The sequence below is a fragment of the Gadus chalcogrammus genome, chromosome 8 (assembly GCF_026213295.1).
Source record: "Gadus chalcogrammus isolate NIFS_2021 chromosome 8, NIFS_Gcha_1.0, whole genome shotgun sequence".
Classification (NCBI taxonomy): Eukaryota; Metazoa; Chordata; class Actinopteri; order Gadiformes; family Gadidae; genus Gadus; species Gadus chalcogrammus.
In genome coordinates, this window is record NC_079419.1 from 12,495,488 (window position 1) to 12,519,511 (window position 24,024).

The 24,024-nt window shown below is 45.1% G+C and overlaps 1 protein-coding gene across 1 annotated transcript; it reads left to right on the forward strand.

Annotated features, from left to right (window-relative positions):
* Positions 1–729: 729 nt before the first annotated feature.
* amph (amphiphysin) lies at positions 730–22,322 on the forward strand. Its single transcript, XM_056596313.1, has 23 exons — positions 730–825; positions 5,020–5,100; positions 5,763–5,817; positions 6,628–6,722; positions 7,041–7,136; positions 7,742–7,849; positions 8,199–8,284; positions 8,606–8,681; positions 9,088–9,170; positions 9,854–9,998; positions 11,674–11,784; positions 12,530–12,613; positions 13,657–13,683; positions 13,824–13,847; positions 16,704–16,733; positions 17,164–17,205; positions 17,691–18,116; positions 18,686–18,739; positions 19,246–19,299; positions 19,446–19,499; positions 20,195–20,380; positions 20,541–20,642; positions 20,980–22,322. The coding sequence occupies exons 1-23, from the start codon at positions 757–759 to the stop codon at positions 21,082–21,084; spliced, it is 2,193 nt and encodes a 730-aa protein (XP_056452288.1). The 5' UTR covers positions 730–756; the 3' UTR covers positions 21,085–22,322.
* Positions 22,323–24,024: the final 1,702 nt, after the last annotated feature.

Below are 24,024 nucleotides of genomic sequence, written 5' to 3' on the forward strand. Positions count from 1 at the left end.
AGCACGACCAAAACTCGGGGTTCTGACGCCCTCTAGGGGTCTGTTAACCACACAGCAGCAAGTTCATGCCTATTTATAAAAACATGTATTTCATTAACATTAAGAAACACCATGCTCCACAACGGAACCCAGAAAATTGTCAAAGAGTCTTGGTCCGTCTATTAATGATGTACTAATTCAATGCATTAAAACAATTGTAATACTCTTAATATACTACTGTTTATAGCGTATCCTGCTCCAATATTGCCCACGCTTATTTAAAGTCGTTAATTTGTTCTATAATGAAAACAGAGAGTAGTTTATTAACAATTATGAGATACCCTTGGTATTGGTCTAAACTATCAGACTTTCTTTTACAACTTTATTTTCTGGAATCACTGAACATATCCGGTGGCTAGTTCGAATTAACGTGTTGGTTTTACCTGGTTGACAACACTAAAATTAAGATGAAGAAGAATTTCATATAAATTAAGATGACAATTCTAAGGAATTCAACTTAACATAATACACTATATCAACGCTAGACAACGACGGTTATAAATCATGGTATACAAAAAACGGACACCCAGATCTATCTAGAAATGAAAATAAGATGGGTGCATGGCGGACGGTGGCAGCAGCAGTGAAGCGTGACGGCAGCGCGGGGCCTGTGGCTTTAAGAAGCCCTCCTCCCCCTCCCCCCTCGGAGCTGTCATCGGCTCTCTGCTCTTAAACCGTGCTGCTGAAACCGTTTATCCCTGTTCAGGACTAGCAGCCATGGCTGAAATCAAGACAGGAATATTCGCGAAAAACGTCCAGAAAAGGCTCAGCAGAGCACAGGAGAAGGTGAGGCGCAGCGGGAGTGTAACGGGGGGGGGGACTGTGTAGAGCGGGATCGCTCACGCCAAGCGTGTGTTTGTCATCGGGGCAGAGATGCTGTGGTGTTCGGGGGGAGCTGTCCAGCGTAGCGTTGGTGCTCGGTGTACGAGCAGCAGGCCGATTCCTCCAACATCACTTGACTTGGCCGCTTCCACTGAGTATATCAGGAACCACTAGAATGATCTAGGACACCAACATCCTGTATAGTTGAATACTAGCCATACGCATTATATATCATTGATTGAGTATTGATGAATCTAATGTCACACCGTCTAGGTGAGAACAGTGTGCAGGCTAAAACCCCCCGCACCACCACTAACCGTGCCGCACAGAAGCATTGCGTTACAAACCCAGGCTTCAATTCTGACGAAATGTTCAGCGCTAATATTATACATAAATAGCCCGCGATGTGTTCTTGTAATAAGTCCATCGTGGGCCGGAGGATGACATGTCCAACGGTGCATTACACCTCGATATGTCGACATGAATGACATTTCCACAGCTCGACGTCCCACGTAGCAGGCCCCAAGACAAACTGCTGCTTGTATGTCATGTTACCCAAGGGAACGTCTTATTTGATCTTATCTAGCGGTATAGTCGTAATTTGACTGCAAGGTCGGCGGAAGGGGAGCTGAGATGGTGGTGTTTGGGGTGTGTGTGTGTGTGTGTGTGGGGGGGGGGGGGGGGGGATGCCCTGCTCTGCGCTCTGCAGCATGACGTCAGAGATGGGGGGAGTCCTGTTCTTGTCAGAGACGTCAGTATTCGTGCGTGCGAGTGTGTGGGTGTGTGTGTGGAGCCGTCTATATACTATCTATAGTGTAGTAGGAAGGATAAGCAAGGTGTGTGTGGGGGGAGGGGGGGGGGGTTGCGAAACCAAAACAAATCTCTACTTTCACCCTCAGGGTTCAAATCATGAAGTAGACGATGGATCACAGCTAGATTCTCTCCCGTCCATACGTGTGTATTGATTTTACTAGGCTTAAATTGTTTTTTTGTGAATGAATATACTGGTTAGGTAGTTTAACATCCCTCGCTCTCTCCTTGGTCTTTGCCAATAGCAGAGTCAGAGGATCGGATTTCCTTAAATATGCTATTGTGGGAAGCTGCTTTATATAGCCAATAAGCCCAGATTTTGTCTATTCTTGCAAATTAAATACAGAACAGATTGTTTTACAGCAGGCCAGGATATCTAATGTAATACTTTCACCATTTGGTTTTATATACCTCTCCCTCTTGAAGACTAACCAACCAGCTGTGAAGAGAGAGAGAGAGAGAGAGAGAGAGAGAGAGAGAGAGAGAGAGAGAGAGAGAGAGAGAGAGGGGGGAGAACGAGACGGAGACTACTTCTGAGGTTAGGATGATGGTGAGGAGGATGATGATTTTGAGGCTGGTGGTGATGATGGTAGTGATGGTGGGGATGATGATGGTGAGGATGAGGATGATGACGACGGTTGTAGTGGTGTGTGTGGTTTGCTAACCTTTAGTACCCTCTGCCTCTTCCTAGCCTGAACAATCACTGCCTCCACCTTTAACCCCCACGTATTACACATGGATTCACATTGTCCTCATGGGAACAAGTAAAACACAAACTAGACGCTAGTCACAGTTTAAAGTTGTTGAGGAGAACCCTTTATTCAACAGGAGTAGAGTAAGTAAAGATGCCGGTACATGTCTTCAAGGAGCCATGGTCAGATATCCAATCCAAGTAGGCCGGCAGACTTGGTTCACGTTCACAACATCAGTGGCTAGCTTTTATTATCGCCGGGTTTGAAGTAGCACCCTTAAGATATCGGTACTTTCAAGGCAAACTAGCACTCGCTCTTTCCAGGCTTATGCTATACCTTTATGCTACATGTCGCTATGTGTTCCTTTGTGCAGCGTCTTTACAACAAGTCAATCCATGATGTAAATAATTAATAGATTGCCTCACTGTTAGGTAGTGTTTCTGAAAGAGACACTGATAAGGTTCAGAGATTCGAACCAGTGCCGAAGTTTGTAGTAGTTTGTAGTCGTATTTATTTTTGTTTAATGAAGACAGGTTTGGCGGTATTTTGCTATATTTAATGACTGGTTAATGATTGGTTAGCAGAGTCAGACAAGTTTCTAGATTATAACCTCACAGAAACGGTAAATATTCCTCTTCAAGCACCAAATATATTACTTTAATGACAGGAAGGTTATCAGATTGACGATTATGTAGCATGCAGACCCTCGGATCTGCAGGAGGCTTTAGTGCTTGAGCTTTCACATGGACGTCTTGATAAATGACACCTGCCACCTCTGCAGGAAAATTGACACAAAGGAGATGGTGTCTGGTTCTCCTCATGTTCTCCTCTTACCTCGTAAGAATGCCCTCTCATTGGCCGTATAAAACTGTCATGGTCATATGAAACACACAAACTGACTACTGTCGTCTCATTGGCTGAATAAAGCACCCAAACTACTTCCTGCTGTGTCGGTGGCCAAAAAAAGCAACCAAACTGCTTACCATTGTTTTATTAGACAACAACTAAATGGCTTACTGCCTTCTAATTGGCCCATCCGGCATCCAAATGGCAGACTGCCATCTTATTGGCCAGATAACACACCCAGCCAACCTTTGAATTTCCCCTGGGGATCAATAAATGATCAATCTATCAATCTATCTATCCTAACTGTATGCTGCTGTCTCATGGCAAATGTAAGGGGAAATTCTACGTTCACATTCTGTTTCTCTAAGTGCCATTTGTTGGCATGTGCCTTTTCCGTGAACCCCTTTATTTTGTTTAAAAGCTGTAACTGAGCCCCTGTTCCCCAGGGGGGCACTTGAGCCCCAGGGGAAGGTCGAGAAGCCAGGGCTCCAAATGAGAGGGCACGGCTATGTCCTGTTTTATGACATCCGGACGAGGTTCATCGATAGTTTACCATCTGGTAACCAATACTAACATTTTTATTGGGGGGCAGAGCTATTCTCAGCATCCTGAGAACACTGTATAAGAAGTCATTTTGTCAATGCTTTGGACAATCCTTGTGAAGCTCTTGGAGAGACTGGGTGAACTCCAATCTGAGGCCTCGGATGATTGTATGATCATTGATTTTGTTTGATGTTTGTTATATGTTTTTGTACCTTTATTACTTACATTTATTACACTAATTGTTATAAGTTCGGAAGGCTCTTTATTCCTACTCAGTTTATACAGAAACGATTGACGTTGGTCCAATATTCCCACCACACCATCTACAGCACCCAAACCGCTTTCTGTCTTATGGGACAAATAGAGGTTATGAGAAGTTCCTCCTCAAATAGAATGGCTACTACAGAACAGAATGTAATAGAGTTCCATATCGATAATCTTATGCTAACACAAAAGCATGACTTCGACATAACACCACTTCCTTCAGATGTTGTCCTGACGCCCATGTAAGGCAACATCCACCTTTGGTGTGCTGGCCTGTTTATTGGCTGTCTAGGAAGAGGCTCCTGTGGGTCGTCAATCACTAAGAGGATTGGAGTGCTAGGGGGTGGAGCCAGCAGGTCTGAGCTGCTCCCGGAGATTAGCACCGTCTTCACACCTCTTAGACCAGAGATTTCACTGGTTCTTTATTTATAAAGGTGTTGTTTCGTTTGGGAAGGGTGATGGATAGCTATACCTGCCATATGTATTAAAGTGCATTAAAGTACATTTATGATAAAGTGAACCGAATATGTATATGAAATGTTGTCTTATTAGCTAATTTACAGTACTTGTGTTATGCTCCTAATTAAGAAATCTAACCTCCAAACTGATTCTATATGACTATCGATTCATCTTTACTTTTGGCCTTTAACTTTTCATCCCCTTAATGATAATAACAAAAAAAGAACGGCTAAATAATGGACAGACACAAATACATACAAACATACATGCATACCACATACATATGTACACACATGCACATACATACACACATGCACACATGCAAACATACATACACACATACAAACAAACTAACACACACACACACAAACACACACACACACACACACACACACACACACACACACACACACACACACACACACACACACACACACACACACACACACATATATATATATAAGTAGATGTAGATTAGGCAAGTTTGAGTGAATCCAGATTAAATATTGCCCTAATTTTGACCAAACTGTGATCATCTCCCCAGGTTCTTCAGAAGTTGGGAAAAGCAGACGAGACCAAAGATGAACAGTTTGAGCAGGTCGTCGTCAACTTCAAGAGACAGGAGGTGAGATGAAAAACGATTCATTGTTGTTTATACATGACATATTACAATGAACACATGCATTGTAGTAACATATTCTGTAACTACATATTCTTCAGTTTTCTCATACCTCTCTCTTCTTTCTCCCTCTCCCTCTCTCACTCTCTCTTTTCTCTCTCTCTCTCTCTCTCTCTCTCTCTCTCTCTCTCTCTCTCTCTCTCTCTCTCTCTCTCTCTGTCTCTCTCTTTCTATATATTTTTTTTCTCCCAATGTACAGAAGTACTAAGTATCCTATTTGATATCTAGTTAGGAGGATCTTCTGTGCATTACGGCCAATCCTGCACATGTTTGTTCTTTCCAAGCAGAGAATAACAAAACCTGGAACAAAATGTTGCACAACCTAATATGGCTTCAGATTAATATAACGTGTGACAAAGATACACTTGTGTACAGTGTGTCAGCACGGACATTAATGTGATAAAAATATATGAAATATATAAAATATTAAAATTGCTGTATGCGTGTATGTAGCAGGTGTCCTTAAAGGTAAAACATGAGGGTTTAATTGGGTCGCAAAGGTATACAGAGAGAAACTGTATGAAGCAGAAATTGTAGGGGGGGGGCTAAACTCATATGGTCATGTGATGAAGGAGGCGTAAACCCCCCCTCCTCTTTCCTCCCATCAGTCCGAAGGCTCCAGGCTGCAGAGAGAGATGAAGGCCTACATGGCTGCCATTAAAGGTAAACACACACACATACACACACATACACACACATACACACACATATACACACACACACACACACACACACACACACACACACACACACACACACACACACACACACACACACACACACACACACACACACACACACACACAAACACATTTATGTACACATGCACATGCAAGCAATAATTCATGCATGCACGCACACAAAGGCACTGGCAGTGGCAAACGTACATTGGCATACGTCCATCCGCATACAAACACATGCATGCTGTGCACACACACACAAACACACACACACACACACACACACACACACACACACACACACACACACACACACACACACACACACACACACACACACACACACACACACACACACGCACACACACAATTTGAACTGGGCATCATGAATTAGAACAGGTGGTCTAACAGCTGAAGGGTTCTGGTTTGAATCCCCTTTTCCTTGCTGTGCCCATGTGCCCTTTAGCAAGGCAGCCACTGTGTGTGTGTGTCTGTGTCTGTGTGTCTGTGTTTGTGTGCGTGAACATGTATGTGCGTTTCTGTATGCGTGTGTGTGCACATGTTTGTTTGTTTGTGCTTGCTTGTATGTGTATGTGGTGTGTGTGTGTGTGTGGTGATTGTGGCGTGTGTGTGTTTGTGTGTGCTTATTAGGGCATAAAATGTAAAGCGCATATTTAACCCCAGTGATGCACTCTCCGTGTAGGTAGCGTCTCTTTAACACACGCCACCTAGCCTGTAGTTCCTTACCTCCTGATTAACCGGGAGGGACCAATGGGCTGTGTGTGTTTCGCAGGCATGCAGCAGGCGTCCATCAACCTATCAGAGTCTCTCCATGAGGTGTACGAGCCTGACTGGTATGGCAAAGACGATGTCATGGTCCTTGGTAAGGTCAGTCCAATCATATTCTGAACCCTCTGGTATCGCTGTGGTAACCCTAGCCAAGACACAATGGTTTTAGTAGAGTTCAACTTAACCCTGACTACATGGTGTTGAGTAACCTTAATCATGACTGTACGGTTTAAGAGGGGTTTTCAATTTAACCTAAATAGTTTTAGGTAATGCCATCAGTAACTGCTCATGATTTGCTAACAAGGGAAGATAAATGTATACTTGTGTGCTCTCCTTGTAAACCAAACCTTATAGTAATCCTTGTACCGAGACAATTCCATTTGATCTAAAGCTGTTGTTTGGAATCTTCCCCAACAGGACAGTGATGCATTGTGGGAAGATTTCCACAATAAGCTGGTGGATTCCACACTGCTCAACCTGGACGGCTACCTGACGCAGTTCCCTGACCTCAAGGTGAAGTCCCACACTCAGTCGCTCTCATTGAGTTGTAGGAGGGGAGTGTCTAGACTCTAGAGGACATTTCTAACACAGTAAGGCTTGAAGGGTCGGATCTGACAGAAGCAGCTAGTGTATTGATGAGAGTGTAGGACTCCCGGCTGAGAGTTCTGGGTACGTTCACGGGGGTCTGACGTCAAATCATCACAGCTTGACAAAATAATGACAAATGCACCACTTTCCACTTTACTTTTTATATATAGGGACAGGGTTTCTAGTGAATTACATATTCTATCTAATTCCAGTCTGACTTAGTAAAAATATCGGTGTACACTAGCCGTTCATTTAGTTTGCTCTAAGAACCGTTGTGTTCACCTTGTGGATGTTTTGGGGTTGTCAACGCGTTGTTCTTCCTCTTTTTCATTCTCATTTTTATTTAACGATGAAAAGGAACACTTTGTACTTGGTGGCGTTCCCGCCACGAAAGGAAGGAAATGTTTTGTGTGACAAATCACACACGGCCGACTGTGTTCTCTGTGTTAAGGCGTTAAGTTGCTGGTCCACTGGTAGTGTCGTCCGCTGGATCAATGAATGTGATGGGTAACCAATGGGTTGGTGTCCAGACCAGGGTGGCCAAGAGGAGCAGGAAGCTGATCGACTACGACAGCGCTCGCCATCACATGGAGACGCTACAGGCGTCGGGGATGAAGAATGACCGCAAGATGGTGAAGGTGGGTCATCACCGCGTCGGCCACGCCCACTTATTCGTACAGGACGCATCGTCACAAAGAGATGTTAAAAGACCCTTTGACGCCAGGGAGAAGGGCTTCATTTGAACTCGATTGAAGAGTCTTTTGTAGGACATTGCTGGTGTCCTAATTAGTGAATTTTTTCGCAAGGTTTGTGTCGTCATTAATTACTCTTAGTAGCTATTAGCACATTGAATAAGAGTTATTGTGTATCTTCTGATGAATGCTCTTTATATTTGAATGAAGCTGATATTGACCGCAATGAGTTAACCGTGTTGTAAACTAGAGGCTTCTGTTTAACACTTGCTTGGTTTGTTTTCCTGTTTTCCAGGCAGAAGAAGAGTTGAAAAAAGCTCAAAAGGTCTTTGATGAACTAAACGTTGGTCTCCAAGATGAACTGCCCACACTTTGGGACAGGTGAGTGTGTGTATGAGTGTGTGTGTGTGTGTGTGTGTGTGTGTGTGTGTGTGTGTGTGTGTGTGTGTGTGTGTGTGTGTGTGTGTGTGTGTGTGTGTGTGTGTGTGTGTGTCTGTGTGTGTGTGTGTGTGTGTGTGTGTGTGTGTATGAGTTCCATGATTTTAAGAGGCAAACTGAAGTTCTTAGTTACAGTGAAAGTGTGTTGAATATATTGTGTAAAATTGTGTTAAATATACTGTAATATAATAATATAACCCCCATATAACTTACCTTACTGGTGCTAACAGTGTGTATTGATCTCTTTCTCTTATTCTGTCTCAGCCGCGTGGGGTTCTACGTGAACACGTTTAAGAACGTGACCAGCCTGGAGGCCAAGTTCCATCGGGAGATCTCTCTGGTGAGCACGCTAGGCACTGATCTGTTGATGAACGCAAACCATTATTGTATAAGGAAGCTGGTCCTCATAGTCCAGGTCTCCAGATGAAAATCCATAGAAAATGTATTGTGAGGTGTTCAGATTTCATTTGGTGGTAGCTGAACCCCTTAAGTGGCCGAGGGGAATCATGTATCAGTAAAAGTGTTGGATGGAGCCCATAGCCAAGAACAACAGATATTCAGTTACATGAATCTGTAAAAAACAGTTTAGAACAATGCTAAACCCTCTGCTTTTCAGAGTCTCCATAAGTATAGAACAACCAATGGTATTTAAAACGACCCTATGATAAGGCTACGAGTGCAAAACAAATGTAGCTGCTTCAAAAAGGTATGTCTTACATATTTGCTGTCCTCTGTGAATCTTGTAGCTCTGCAAGCAGCTTTATGAAGTGATGACGAAGCTTGGAGAGCAGCATTCAGACAAGATGTTCACCATCCAAGGAGCACCAAGGTTAGCTTCTCCCTAGCATGCTACAGGGAAGTGTCACTGGGATTTGAATTAGCATTACTATCTATATCATCCCTTTCCTATGGTTTACTATCATAACTTGATTTAAGTTTGTGTCTTTACCTACCGTAAGTTTTTGAAAACACGAGCTAACGTCATGAATTGACAAATCTTGTCAGAACATAATGAAAGGACATTCATTAATAATGTGTCAATATTTTAAATAGCTACTATATTAATAAATAAATTCTAATGAAAGGGATTGTCTTACATGACTTGCTGTCTGTTATAGGCGTTCTTCTAAAAGGCCGAAGCGGTAAGGTGGTTGTTAGTCTAGTTGTAAAGACACTGTCAGTTGAATGCTAGAAGATTCACTGGTTGGCTCTGTGAATCGATGTTCCCCAAAACCAACTCGATTGGTCCAATTAATTGGTCTGTTTATGGCAATCATGTTATCAGAGGATTACCATAAACCAGATTGCTAATTTGTCGGTAAATGTGCTTATTTCGTCTTTGTCTCCCGGTTCAGTTCCAAAATAGCAGTGACTGTTTATCCATTGGTTCCTCTTAAGCTAGTACCCCAACAGTTGACAAACCAGCTCCATGAAGTCCTGTAGATTATTCTGTCAGCATGGGGAGCTGGGGTGACACTGGGATTAACCTGTCGTCTCTATGGTGGTCTCCAGTGATTCGGGACCGCTCCGTCTAGCCAGAACCCCGTCCCCGCCCGACGATGATGACGACAGTCCCCCGACCAGCCCGGAGATGGGAACCAACCACATGCTGATGCCCCACTCACCCGGACCTCCGCGACCCAAATCCCCCATGCAGGTACACCCCAATGGAAACTAGTGTGGTGTTTAGGCAGAAAACTGGGGCATTGGATAAAACACATACCTGTAGTGTAGCAGCTGACCTTAGTTTTAAAGGTGACATATTATCCCACCAGGTGTGAGTGTGATTAGCCATAACAAGCCGTTTTGAAAATCGGCCTCTTCCGACAACCCAAGTGGGCGTGTCCAGCTAGATGTATGCTTGATAGATCAGTCTACCAGCCTATCCAGTGGACTGTAGCAAACGTTGCTCATCTATCCGTCATACATCTAGGTGGACACACCATCTTGTGAAGTCAGAAGACGCAGATTTTTCAAAATGGCTTGTAATGGCTAATCACACTCACACCTGCTGGAATAATATGCCACCTTTAAGATACGGTTTTTTCTATTAGTTCCAACCAAATGCTCATTGTAGTTCCAACCAAATGCTCATCTCCCTACTTTGGAGATCTCTCATTCTGGTTCTCTATTTCTGTTGTCTTAGTGCTATCTCTTAATGTTCTCTCTTTCTAATCTATGATTTAATGTTCTATGGCTTTGAGTAATGTGTGTGTCGAGAGTTAGTAGCCTATTTAGATTAAGCAGCCTACCTAGAGTTAGTAGCCTACTTTGTCCTAGCCTACTGTCTTGACTCCAAAATTGAGATACGTCAGGCAATTGTCCATAGGATGTATGAGATTAAGGCAGCAGTATTGTTGTTTGGTCACTGGTCTATGCAATGTTTTGTTTTTGCTGTTATCAGACATATTTTCTTTGCGGCTAATGTTAGCCTGTTGCCTTTTTAACGCTTTTTTGCTGCAAACTATTGTCTTTAATTGGTGAGTGGATATGTAAACTATTCAGTCTTGTGCGTAGAAAATTGAGCATAGCAAAGTGTATAGCCAGCTATCACTTTGTAATTTAATTTAAACGTTTGGTTTTCCTTTCCTTCTAGACGTTTACTATGTTCAAATGTATTTGTGAAGATATAGTAGACATATCTATTGTTGTTGTGAACTACAAAATCATTACCATTTCCTCAAGTTACATGCTTGAGGCCCATTCATTTCTCGGTGTCTCTTCGTAGCATGTTTTCCTTGTTCTCATTATTCCTCTGTCTCTCTCCATCTTCCTCATTTGTGTTTTTACCATGGTAAGTGACATTCTTCCTTGGTGCTAGCACTCTTCCCTTCGTAGCTGTTGTAAACCAGTAATAGACGCATTCTCCCCATTCATTGTATCTCTTTGTCGCCATTATGATGTTTTTATGTCGATGTGGTGCACCGTCAACATGATCAAAATGATAGTCATTCATAATGTTACTCTTCACAATGTTGAAATCTGCACTTGTGAGCAGACTTAACAGTCCAGTCCAGATAGATTGATAGGTAGATAGCTTGACAGATACAGACAGACAGACAGACAGACAGACAGACAGACAGACAGACAGACAGACAGACAGACAGACAGACAGACAGACAGACAGACAGACAGACAGACAGACAGACAGACAGACAGATAGATAGATGGAAATTGTAACAGCAGCAGCGAATAAAATAAAGAATCAACATTAATAGACAGGTAATATTAAAATGAATACAATTGAAAGTCTAGGAGAGGTGTCTCAACCGCGGTTCAGTCGCTAACTGGTAACACATTGTATTTGTCTCCTCCCCCCCCAGCCGAGAAAGGGTCCCCCGGTGCCTCCTCCCCCCAAGGCCACGCCCACCCGGGAGGTGGCCCAGGAGCAGATCATCGACCTGTTTGGAGGGGACTTCCTACCAGCGCCCACGCCCTCACAGGTACGCCCTGTCAGCGGAGAGCTGCTAATCGGTACCACGGTACCAAGCAAGGTCTCTCAGGGTGTTAGCGTTAAAACACAACACAGCCTCTTTGCTACTCTTCATTCACTTCATGAAGCAACTTGGTTTTACAAATACAACTTACAGGTAGGACCGCTAGTCGATGCTGCCCTCTAGTGGCCAGTGAGTTAAACGATTTCAGACAAATTACACAGAGGTATTTCAAGGAGGGGTTGGGATCAACTGTGTGATTTTAAACAAGTATTACCACTCAAATAGTAGCACTACAGTATCAGTTACTAGGCTGGTGCTGGCCACCTTGAGACAGCCTGTATGAGGACGGTTTGAGAAAGGTTATAGTATCAATCTGCTGGTCACCTGAAACCCGGTACACACATAGCTCGGATCACTATCATATACATTTAACTGTTGATGTATATTGTATGTTCATAATCCATACAGTGTGTTGTGCATCCAATATCAAGTCTGTGTAGCGTATCAGTATGTCTGACAGTTTTCTCTCAGGTTAAACCATACAAGAGTCAGGTTCAACCTCTATGGTGCGTCTCATCTCTGTTATTGAAAATAATCTATAAATACCTAGCGCACAAACACATTTTTTAGGACTTATTAGAGGGAATTATAGAGCATAACATAGTTACGGATTAGCTTGTGATGTGGTTAGCGAACATGATGTGGTTAGCGGCGTGCTAACGTCTCTGATGCGCGTGTTCTCTCACGACAGCCCAATGAGCGACCCGGAGAATCACTCATGGATCTGGACTTTGATGCCTTCCAGCCGGACGACAGCGTGTCGCCCATACCTCAGGTTCTTGCTCTTACAAAGCTTCCGATCTAAATTCTAGGTTTCCAAGAATGTGTTTTCAGATGAGAGTCCAAGGATGGAGAGGGATGGGTTATCCCCATGGTTCTGACCCACTCTACTTTGTGATACTTTCTTTTATAGATCACATTGTCGTTCTGTAGGAGCGTTATAAAGAGCGATGTTGTTTATGAAATGTGCCACACTCCGTGTTGCTGGCGCTGCCATCATCACCAAATAATACAATACGATATGATGCAATAAACACTATCAATCCCTGAAAGGGAAATTAGATGCTACCACATATATGCACGCAGGACATCGAAAACAGGCATAGTAAGAGAAGATGTGCTTTGTAAATCCCAGATGGGACATTCTGGAACACTTAACAGTAGGGAGACCACAATCACACACACACACACACACACACACACACACACACACACACACACACACACACACACACACACACACACACACACACACACACACACACACACACACACACACACACACACACACACACACACACACACAAATGCATCAGTTAAGTCAGTAGGAAATCTGCAACTGTTGCTAGGAAACAGTGGGAGATTCTAACAGAAGGAAGGGGAATTATAGAGCGCTGTTCTTCTCATCGTATTAAGGATGCAGTTAATTAGTCTGTTCGTCAGCTGTGTAATTGACGAGACCTGATTTCCTGTTCCTGTTTCTGAGGAGTTTCAATAAACCATACATCTGGTCACCACCAGACCAAATTAGCCTCTATCAGCAAAACCACTGAGTTTGGATTGAGGATGGGGCGGGGTAATGCACTTATATTTCATTTGAAAAGGGATGTATGGCTTACATTTTATTTATTAAAAGTTAAATAGTAATTGTTGGATTTTACGCCTAAATAAAATATCCACATGCCTTAACCTTATCTCACCAGCAGATGATTTGACTGATTAAAAAGTTTGTGGTCTACAGTTACAGTTTAGCTAGCCTATCAATCTATTAATTGATGTTTTAACATCGTCATTATCAATATGTTTCCCCCCCTGCAGACAGCTGTCCCTTGGGATATGTGGTCGGTGAGTCACCGTAGACATTTATTCTACCCACAAACCAGTTTTAATTTCACGCAGAGAATTCAGCCCTAGATATATGTGTAGTTTTTGAGCTAGTTATAGCAAGCTATTTGTACTAAAATACTTTTTTTCGTTTCTTTCAGGGAAGTGCTCAACCAGCACAACCTGTAAGTGGTCTCTCACAATTGTCGCAAAAAACATTCTTCACAAAGAACACTCCTCATTTTTATTTCTCATTCGATGTAATCACTGTGTATGTATATAACCATGGTGACTGTATGCTAATCATCTCTGTTTGTTTACGAGGCAACTATCTAGATATACACCTGCACACCAACTTCATCAGCCAAAGGACACTATTCACGTTTTCATTTTGGTCCGATGGGCTCCCAGCTTTGTTCTGCTTTTGGATCGTAGACTTGTGTTTCAGAAGCCTGTAATCCTCATTGTAGGCCCAATGTCAAACTACTTTCGTCGTCAAATTCAATCCAAAAGCAGAAGAAAGGCTTTATTGCCCCCAGTTCAGTTTAAATGTCACGTAATTCAACTTAGTCACTTCTCATCACCCATACATGCATCTGAGTAGTGGAGGAGGGGCTGAGGTAGAGGAGGAGGGGCGGGGCTGACACAGGGGCTGCTAGTGGCGATGGGCGGAGCCTACAGCAACATATTGTCCAACTTATAACCCTTTTAATTCCCCCAACCCCCCCGCTCCCACACACATACACACACACACACACACACACACCCTCCCCAACGCAGGCGGCCGACAGCGGCTTCGGCTTCGTGGCGGACTGGTCAGCTGACTTTGGCGGCGCCGGCGCTAACGGAGACGGCCCTGTGGCCCCGGCGGCAGCAGAGAGCGCTGGGTGGCCCGCGGCCGAGGCCTCTCCGGCGGCCGGGCCCGCTGACGAGGCCCAGGCCTGGCCCGCGGCCGAGGCCTCCCCGGCCCGAGGGCACGATGACGCCCAGGCCTGGCACGCCGGGGGCGGTTGGGCGGAGCAGGAGCCGGAGGACACTGCCGCCGCAATCCCTCCACCAGCAGCAGCAGAAGAAGCTCCACCAGCAGCAGCAGCAGAAGAAGCTCCACCAGCAGCAGCAGCAGAAGATGCTCCACCAGCAGCAGCAGCAGAAGAAGCTCCACCAGCAGCAGCAGCAGAAGCTCCACCCCCAGCAGAAGCTCCATTGCAGCCCGTGGAGACCGCCGCAAGCCCGACGTCGGCCGCTCCCGTTGAGGTTAGCGGCCCGGCCCCTGACCCCATCACTAACCCCGGCTTTGATTTCCCCGCAATAGGGGGTGACGTAGCACGACCGCAGGGGGGAGGTCCCACGCACCCAACTGGTGCTGAGGAAGAGGAGGGAGAGGAGCAGGGAGAGGAGGAGTGGGAGGAGGAGGAGGAGGAGGAGGAGGAGCTAGTGGCCAGGGCAGCAGGTGGAGGTCCGACAGGGGAGGAGGCGGGGCGGGCGATGGAGGACAGGAGGAAGTCCACCCCGGGGCTGATCATCACCAACGAGCACGGAGAGGAGATCGAGGACCGCACGGAGGGCGGGGGGGCGTACGGGTGGGGCGGCCCCTGCTCCTCGGAGGACTCCGGCTCCGAGTACGGGACGTCCGAGGAGTGGGGGGGCGGAGGCCAGGAAGAGGGGGGGTGGGCCGGTGGCGACGCCGACGAGTACACCCCAAAGGGGTCCCACGGGGGCTGGGAGGCGGACGACGACGGGTTCGTGGCGGACGGCTTCGCGGCTGACTGGTCCCAGACCCCCGGGGGCCCCGCGGAGTACCAGGGTCCTGACCCGTCAGCCCAGGGGACGGGTGGGGGCGCGGGGAAGGCTCCGTCGACGGAGTCCCCCGCCGCTGGGGGATTCACCTCCGACCTCTTCGCCGACACGCCCGGCGGAGGATTCGACGCCGATCCTTTCGGCGGCTTCCAGCGAGACCCCTTCGCTCAGGAGACCGGGGGATTCCCGTCGGACCCCTTCGCCGAAACCCAGGGAGGAGACGCGCTGGGGCCAGGGCCGGGGGCGTCCCCTCCTACGAGCGGACCCCCGGGGAGGTCAGGCCTCTCGGTCACCTTCGCCGACCCAGAGCCTGGGGCCGGCGGGGGAGACCCCGCGGCCCGGAGCGATCCGTTCGGTCCGTCCCCCGCAGGCGACGCGTTCCTGGCCGATTTCAACTCCGACCCCTTCGGCGAAGGAGGAGGGGGAGGAGGGGGGGGCGGGGGCACTGGGTGGGACAGTGACCCCTTTGCCGAGGGATTCAAAGCCTCCTTCCCGGACGCCGGCGGGGCTGACGGCGTTGGCGCGGGGGGCTGGCAGGAGGTGGGCGCCGGGGGCGTCGGTGAGGATGAGGATGACTTTGGTGAGTGCGGCGACACCTTCCTCCCAGAATCCTCGGGCGGCCCGGACGCCGCCGCCTATGTGGTCGTCCCACGGCCGCACAGAGAGCCGGAGAGCTCGGACATGTCCGAAGACGAGGCCGCCAACAAGCGCTATGGGAGGTTGTACCAAGATATAGAAACAGAGAAGGACGAGGTACTTCAACCGAAACCCAAACCCCCGTCTGTTTGTGGTAGCCTAGCAGAGAGACTAGCGCTCCTAGACCCGAGGACTCAGATAGAGAACCCCCTGCCTTTGTTCCCGGGCCACCGAAGCCTAAAGAATGAAGACATTTGGTGCGCCCCCCCTCAGTCCTGCCTGGACCCTAGACTCAGACACCCCAACCCCAAATCCCTCCCTGGCCTCCCCCCCAACATCCCCTCAATCTCCCCGACTGCTTGCTCTTTCTCTCTCTCTGTCTCTGTCTCTCTCTCTCTCTCTGTCTCTCTACCTCTCTCTGTCTCTCTCTCTCTCTCTCTCTCTCTCTCTGTCTTTCTACCTCTCTCTCTCCCTATCGCTCTGCTTGTCCATTGGTCCATCCCACACATTTTGCATTTGCATCCGATTTCAATTCCAATGTCACCACGCATCTCCCAACTGTTGTTTGCGTGGGCGAGCTATTAACTTGTGTTTCTGGTTTGATTTAGGGGACCAATGCTTTTAATGGATTTGCTCAGGTAACTAAGACTCGCTAGAAAACCAGGGATCCATTTTTTTAATTCTTTGGCTATACTGAGTACAAACATAATCCTAATTAATAACATTACGTTGTATCCTAAAGGAGAATTCCAGTACTTCCAGTAATATATTTTATACTGAACGAAAAGAATAACTTTATTTCAAACTTCAAAATTCACTTTTTTCTGATACCTCTATATGATGCTTTTAAACATGATTGAAAACAACAAATATATACTTGTATAACGATTGGAAGCAAACACGAAAATGTGTTTGAAACATTAATACTAAATACTAAACGATATTGCACTAACTGTATAATCACATCATCAGCCCCTTACTAACATGCATGGTATATTATTCCCAGCTTGTGTTTCTGCCCGTAATATTCTGTCTTTACATATTCTGTTTTCACCATTCATCCTGAAGGAGGAAGCTGGATCCTCGTTCTTTGCAGACTTTGATAACATGGTGAGTCTACCGTTGATTACTTCAAGTTCAAGAGACATGTATAAGGTCATATGTGTCACATCAAACCTGAATTAGTCTAACACTTTCTCTCTGGGTCAAATTTGAACTCTGCAGGACAAACGTTTAAAACAATCCTTGTCATCTTTTTTTAACTCTGTAACTCTGTGAGTGAAAATCAAACATTTAATATAACCATCTCGAAATGGACTTGCTTATTTCCCTGTAGATTGTTACATTTTTTTCACCCGTTATTTGTTAATTTGATGCTATTTGATGTCAGGATGTCAGGAACCTTTCTTTACTCTGTGAAAGTTAACCTAAGGATTCATTCAGGCTTGAAGAGCCATTACCCGCGCTTTTACTTTGATAACCTAAACTAACGTAAAAAAGAAACGTCACTAAATCACCGGCCCGCTTCACGGCGCACAACACTCTACAATAAAGTCTGGTTTAACCGACACCTTCCCTTGGCTGTGGGGTACAAGAAGGACAGCGGGGACGCGGTCAAAAGCCCCCTCACCACCAACACAGCAGCCCCATTGGTCGATGAAGCGGCCGCCGAAGCGCCCGCCGCGACGGTGTTGGCGAGCGAGGAGGACGAGCCGCTGGTGGAGGCTACCTCCCCATTGGAGGCTGAGGCAGAGGGGGCGGAGGCAGCGGGCGACGTGCCGGAAGATGTCACCGCAGCAACGGCAGAAGAACCGGTGGATCGATCCAGCGCCGAGGCCCAGGCGGAGGAGGTTGACGCCAGCCCGACGGAGGCAGTGGTGGTGGAGGAGGTGAAGGAGGAGGTGAAGGAAGAAGTGACAGAGGAGGTGAAGGACGAGGTGAAGGAAGTAGTGACAGCGGAGGTGAAGGAGGAGGTGAAGGAGGTCACCCCCACAAGTCCAAAGGAAGAGGAGAAGCTGTCTGTGAGTGGGATGAGTTGTCAATTCTGTTCACCTGCTCCTCCCCGCTGATGCCCTGTCACCCATGCTGTCATGTTAACGTTCATCGCCGTGACGATCAGCTTTATTTAAACTTTCACGTCATCAGCTTGATTTCCGTCATCAAACTCATCGCCGTCATTTCCATCATCCCCATCATCTTTGCAGTCATATTGTTCCTGATCTCCCTCATCATCATCTTCATCATCATCATCATCATCATCATCATCATCTTCATCATCATCATCACCATCATAGCTATAAACCTTCCTTATCATTAATCCATGGTTTTCTTTTGTGTAAGGAATGTAAGATGTCCAAGTTTTGCTGCTCATAATCATCATCCATTTTATTGGATACTGTTCAAGCTAAATCCTACTTGGTGGAAGATTCATCATCCAATAATGTATCCAAAAAATACAATTTAATACAAAAATAACCAATCTACAAATGCCAACATCTTCTTGCTGATTTCAACACGTTTCCTATCATTCCACCATGAATGAAACCATGTAAGGATTGTGTCCACTACTAACATGATGCTGTGTTTCCAGTCCCCAGTGTCTGCTCCTGTGGAGGTGGCTGTCCCAGAGCCAGACATTATACAGGTACGTCTCACACACCTGATGGCATTAAGTTGAACTCTCTTGGATTTAGGGTAAAGGCTATTTTTGGTAAAAGACTACTGCAAAGTTTTAACCCACGTTTATTCAGTTGTGTGAACTCTTTGTTAACTTCATTTAGATCCAGTTGTGTTGATACGTTTTACTCCTTATTTAATATTTTATGATAGACTTTTTAAGTCCATTTAATGCAATTAACGGGATACCAAATTTAAAAAGAAACACATATAACAACTTTTCAGCATAACCCATTTTTCACAAATAATATTTTCCACAATCTCGATTATACTACTACTACTATTTATTCATTTTAGAAATGTCTTTCTAGTTAATTTTAAATGCATGGCATTAAGGATGGGTTAGGCACAGGTAGCCATCATAAAGATGCCCACAGGCTGAAGAAATGGGCCATTGAACCCAGAACCTTCTTCATCTTGAATCCTGACCCCATGCGGTTTGTAAACTGTCCACTGCTTTGTTCCGTTATGCAGATCCCCACTGCCGAGGAGGACAAGATGACTTCATCCAGCGAAACAGACCCTCTGGTACAATAGCAACACACTGTGTACCAGTGGTGTATGATAATGAGTTACTAATGCATTGTCTAGCTCTTCATCGCGTTTGGGGAATGTATCACGGCCTGGACGCTAACTCCTCCCTTTAAGATAATGAACGTTTGCCTTGTGTGTAGGAATCTGCCACGACCCCAGAGGAGCGGAGAGAGAGCCCCATGGAGGACAGCTCGGTAAGCCCTCCTCATGTCTGATCCTCACCTTACATCTGGCCCAGCACCACGGACCAATAGAAACAAAAGACTCGGTGTACGGTCGCTGATGTTTGTTACTGCTGTCTGTACCGTCACCAAACAAACCCTGTGTCCAACATTCAGCATATAGTCGAGGTTAATCTATTGCTTCAATACATTTGAAAAAGACACGTTTGTAGAGAAGATTCCTTAGGTACAATCCTTTAAAGTGTGGAACACACTGGCCCAACCGTTGGCCATCTGAAACAAGTCTGAGAGTGTTGGCGGGTGATGATTGGGGACTCTGATTGGTTGTTTGCTGCTAGTTGTGTGCTGCTAGCAAACAATCTGCAAATCAGCGCGGTGTGGGAGGGGCAGAATAGCGCCACGAGACTAGCGCAACCCGATGTTAAGGAGACTTATTACACCTTGCGCAAGAGCAGTACGTACTGTGTAGTTGGCAGTAGTCTTCGCAGTATCTTCCAATGCAACTCTCTGTCTCTCAGTCGAGAGACAACAGAGTGGTCGGAAGAAGGCAGTTGGCCGTTGGTTTGAGTCTGCGCTCTGTGTGTGCCCCTTAAGTGTAACAGGAACACTGTTGAGTGCAGATGTGTCTGTTTGTAAGCATAAAAAAGAATCACATACTAAGTAAGTATACAGAAGTATGAATGTCTGTGTTTGTTTTTATCGCCTAGAAAACGATGCCTATCCCTTCCGTGGTGATTGAACCCGCGTCCAGTAACGAGGGTGATGACGACCGCGACGTGGACATCATTTCCCCCGTCGCCGCCATCAGTGACAACGGCGTCATGGCGACAGAAGCCAAGGTGTCCGGAGCCGCCGCTGGTGGCCATGGGCTGCCCGACGGCTTCCTCTACAAGGTGAAAACCACGGTCCAGAACCTTCTAGAACTTTACAAAACCCTGCTAGAACTCGCCAGACCCTTATCATATCATACTATCAAACTACAGAACCTTTTAGTACTCATAGAACCTTCTTCATTTTTGAATGGGCATAAACATCCAACTACATGACCAACAGGTGGAGACGATGCACGACTTTGAGGCGGCAAACTCTGATGAGCTGGAACTGAAAAGGGGGGATATGGTCCTGGTGGTGCCCACAGCCTTACTGGAGGACCAGGTCAGTAACACATGTTGGCAAAGGAACATAGCTCTGAATGTTAAACAACTCTATATTATTTTGAGATATTGTGAAACAATAAGTGATTTTATGTTGTGGTCTGGGACATGGTTACAGTGGTCCGACAAAATGATATGTCAAATCGTCACAGACCAATTCTATATCTAACGTTAACCAATCTATGAAACAATAATGTATAAATGATATTCTAACGGCCCAGTGACGACCTTGGAGCGCTACCGTCCCTGATCCAGCTGTGATGTGTGTGTGTGTGTGTGTGTGTGTGTGTGTGTATGTATGTGTGTGTGTGCGTGTTTGTGTTTGTGTTGTTCTGTAGGATGCCGGCTGGCTAACAGGGTTCAAGGAGAGCGACTGGAAGACGCTCGGGACTGCTGCCCCTCGAGGACTTTTCCCCGAGAACTTCACACAGCGGGTGGACTAAAAAGAGGGAAAAAATAAAAAAGGGATCCCCCGGGAGTGGGAGAGGAGCGCTCGGGAGGGAGAGGAACGCATGACCATGCTTCCCAGTCTTAAAACATGTAGCTGTGTTCTGAACCCCACTCGTACCACCGGTACGCAGCAGGGGAAAAATAACAACAGGTGAATCATCGCGGAAAAAATGTAATTTTAACCTCCGAGAAAAACCATACAGCAGTATAAGAAACACTAGTATATACTCCAAGTTAGCAAAGTAAAACAAAAACAACGACACAAGCATGACGTGATTAATAGGTCGATCCCTCCTTTTGAATCCGAGAAATGTGTTTGTGTGTATGTTGGAGAAATATGTAAGAAGTGATGTGCGTGTGTGTGTGGTTGTGTTTGTTTGGGAGCATGGGGACCACTACACCACCCAACCCCACCCCAACCCCCGACCCCCCCTCTCCCATCTGTTACCAGATAAAGAAACCGTGGAAGATGTCGTCCTGATTGCTAACGTGACCTTCTCCTCTTCCGCTCAGAGTGTCTTGTTATTGGTTGCGACGGAGCAGCCCAGCAGTCCGTATCGATGTGATCTCTCTTTAACCCTTTTCACCTGAGTGTTTACATGAGGCATTTCAGTGTTTCTTTGAATAAAACCGTTGTTACGTTGTTACCCAGCAGCCGTTGTTAGTGTAACGTTGTCGTGGAAGCGCCGCCGGGATGCGGCAGTTGGTCGATGACTCGGGCGCTTGACGCGTGGAATGGTGCGTCGGCCGTCATTGAGGTTTATGTTTTGCGGTGCTTTTGCCAAAATGAATTGACAATAACTATTTGGTCATCTGAGCATGTGCGTTTTAACATGCAAAGGATATATCTCACTCTTGAAAAAGTAATAAAAGCGTATCTTCCTGGTATTAAATGAATCGTTGTATATCTTTTGAACCCGTTCCTATTTTTCCTCCTGAATAGATGTTTATATAATTTCAAGAGATCTGCATAAGATAAACTCTGTGCTCATATAAATGTACCTTTCTATATTTGAGTTTGTGTTCACAGGTACACGATGTTTGAGTGAAAAATAAACTGATATGCAGCTATGTGTTAAATTGTTGGACTTCACACAGTTGGGACTTTACATATATCCGCAGTCCAACTGTGCAGTAGATCAATGAGTATGACGTCACTTCCTCTTGTTCTACTGTAACCCCCTTTCCATTGATTTTTTGTGATGTACATACCTTGATTATTTACCTAAAGGCAAATAAAGATTAAATCACATGTTCAAGTTATTATTTTCTATGCTAAATAATATATTATCAGCTAAATCGTTTTAGAAAAGCAATTTGCTAATAGGCATCTTATAATCGTTGCTTGTTGAACATCCTAATTGATTTAACAGGTGAAACGGATGTAATGAGTTCAATGAGATTAATGATCAATCTGATTCGAATATTTCAATTGAAATATTGCATTGTCATTAAAAAATGTATTTCATTGGGGTCAATGCTTCATTATATATATATATATATATATATATATATATATATAGCCTATATATATTTTTTTTTAATATATATATATATATATTAAAAAAAAATATATATAGTTTTTTTTAGAGTTTTTCTTATAAAATTTGAGCCATGATTTAAAAAAAAAAATATATATATATATATATTTTTTTAAATCATGGCTCAAATTTTATAAGAAAAACTCTTGAACGTCAATTCTGCGCATCATTGTTTGTTTAGTGCCACCATGTGGTTAACTAATAGAATTACAGTAAGTATACACTTTATGACCATGAACCCAAATGTACAGAAGGTGAAGCAGATCAGAGGTAACTAAAGAAACAAGAAAAGTGAAAGCTAGATGAAGCCTAGGATATATGATTGTTTATCATGTTTGATTTGTGATTGTGTTTATTTAAAGTCTAACCCTATAACCCTAAGGGTTAGTAATGGGGTTCGATACCTGTAAAGATTATTCAAACTTACGTTCGTACTGTTCTTGTAGGCCTAGTACAGATACGGTGAGTGACCGGCTTGGACCCAGACCGTTCGAGAGCTGACGATAAACCACCTGGGAAGATGTTTAACAACCGCCATGCATGTAACCTACGTAGAACGGTTTCAACACGTTGAACGGATATTTATATTGAAAAGGGGACTCGTTTACTGCCACCCTGGGCCTGTGGGCTCATTGTAGGATTACATTACACTCACATGTGCCCAGCCTTAGTGCTCGTTACTTCTATACATGGCACCTAGGTTTGGAAAACTTTTGTGTTACAGTTGTGGAAACTCCATAACATTGAGTTATGGTACTAGAGCCAAGGTCGTAGCATAGCGAGGGTTAACATCATCAGTGGTTCACTGCGGTCATGCCAGCCGACTCATCGAGATCGGCGGTGAAGCCAGCCGACCCAGTTTTTTGCCGTACCTGTATATACTAGCCATTACGGTAATAGCGTCTCAGAACTAGTTAAAGGGACACTATGTAATATTTTGAGTAATTTATTACCTCAAATCAACATATTCATTCATAAATAAGTCCTCATTGGTGTATCTCTGCCAAAAATCTCACTTATCCTCCTGAGCGAAGAATAATTAATATTAATATCAATATGGTTACATAGGACGGGTAAGCTTCATGGAGGTGTCACGTTAAAATTGTACCGGGGGCGAAAATTGTACCGGCCTACGTCATCGTTTGTTTACATCCTGACAACCTGCCAGGCAACAGACGACGCGATTCAGAAAACATGTTTCCAAACGACGAAATAACATAATACAGATAGCGGAACGCTATCTGTATTATGATAGATAGCGATAACAATTGTTTTTACTTTATATTTGTATTGTATTTAATTGTTTAATCGAAACAATAAAAAAATGTGCCCGCGAAACGGCCGAACGCGTCAGATGACAAATGTTTTGCCCGCGAAACGGGCGATCGCGTC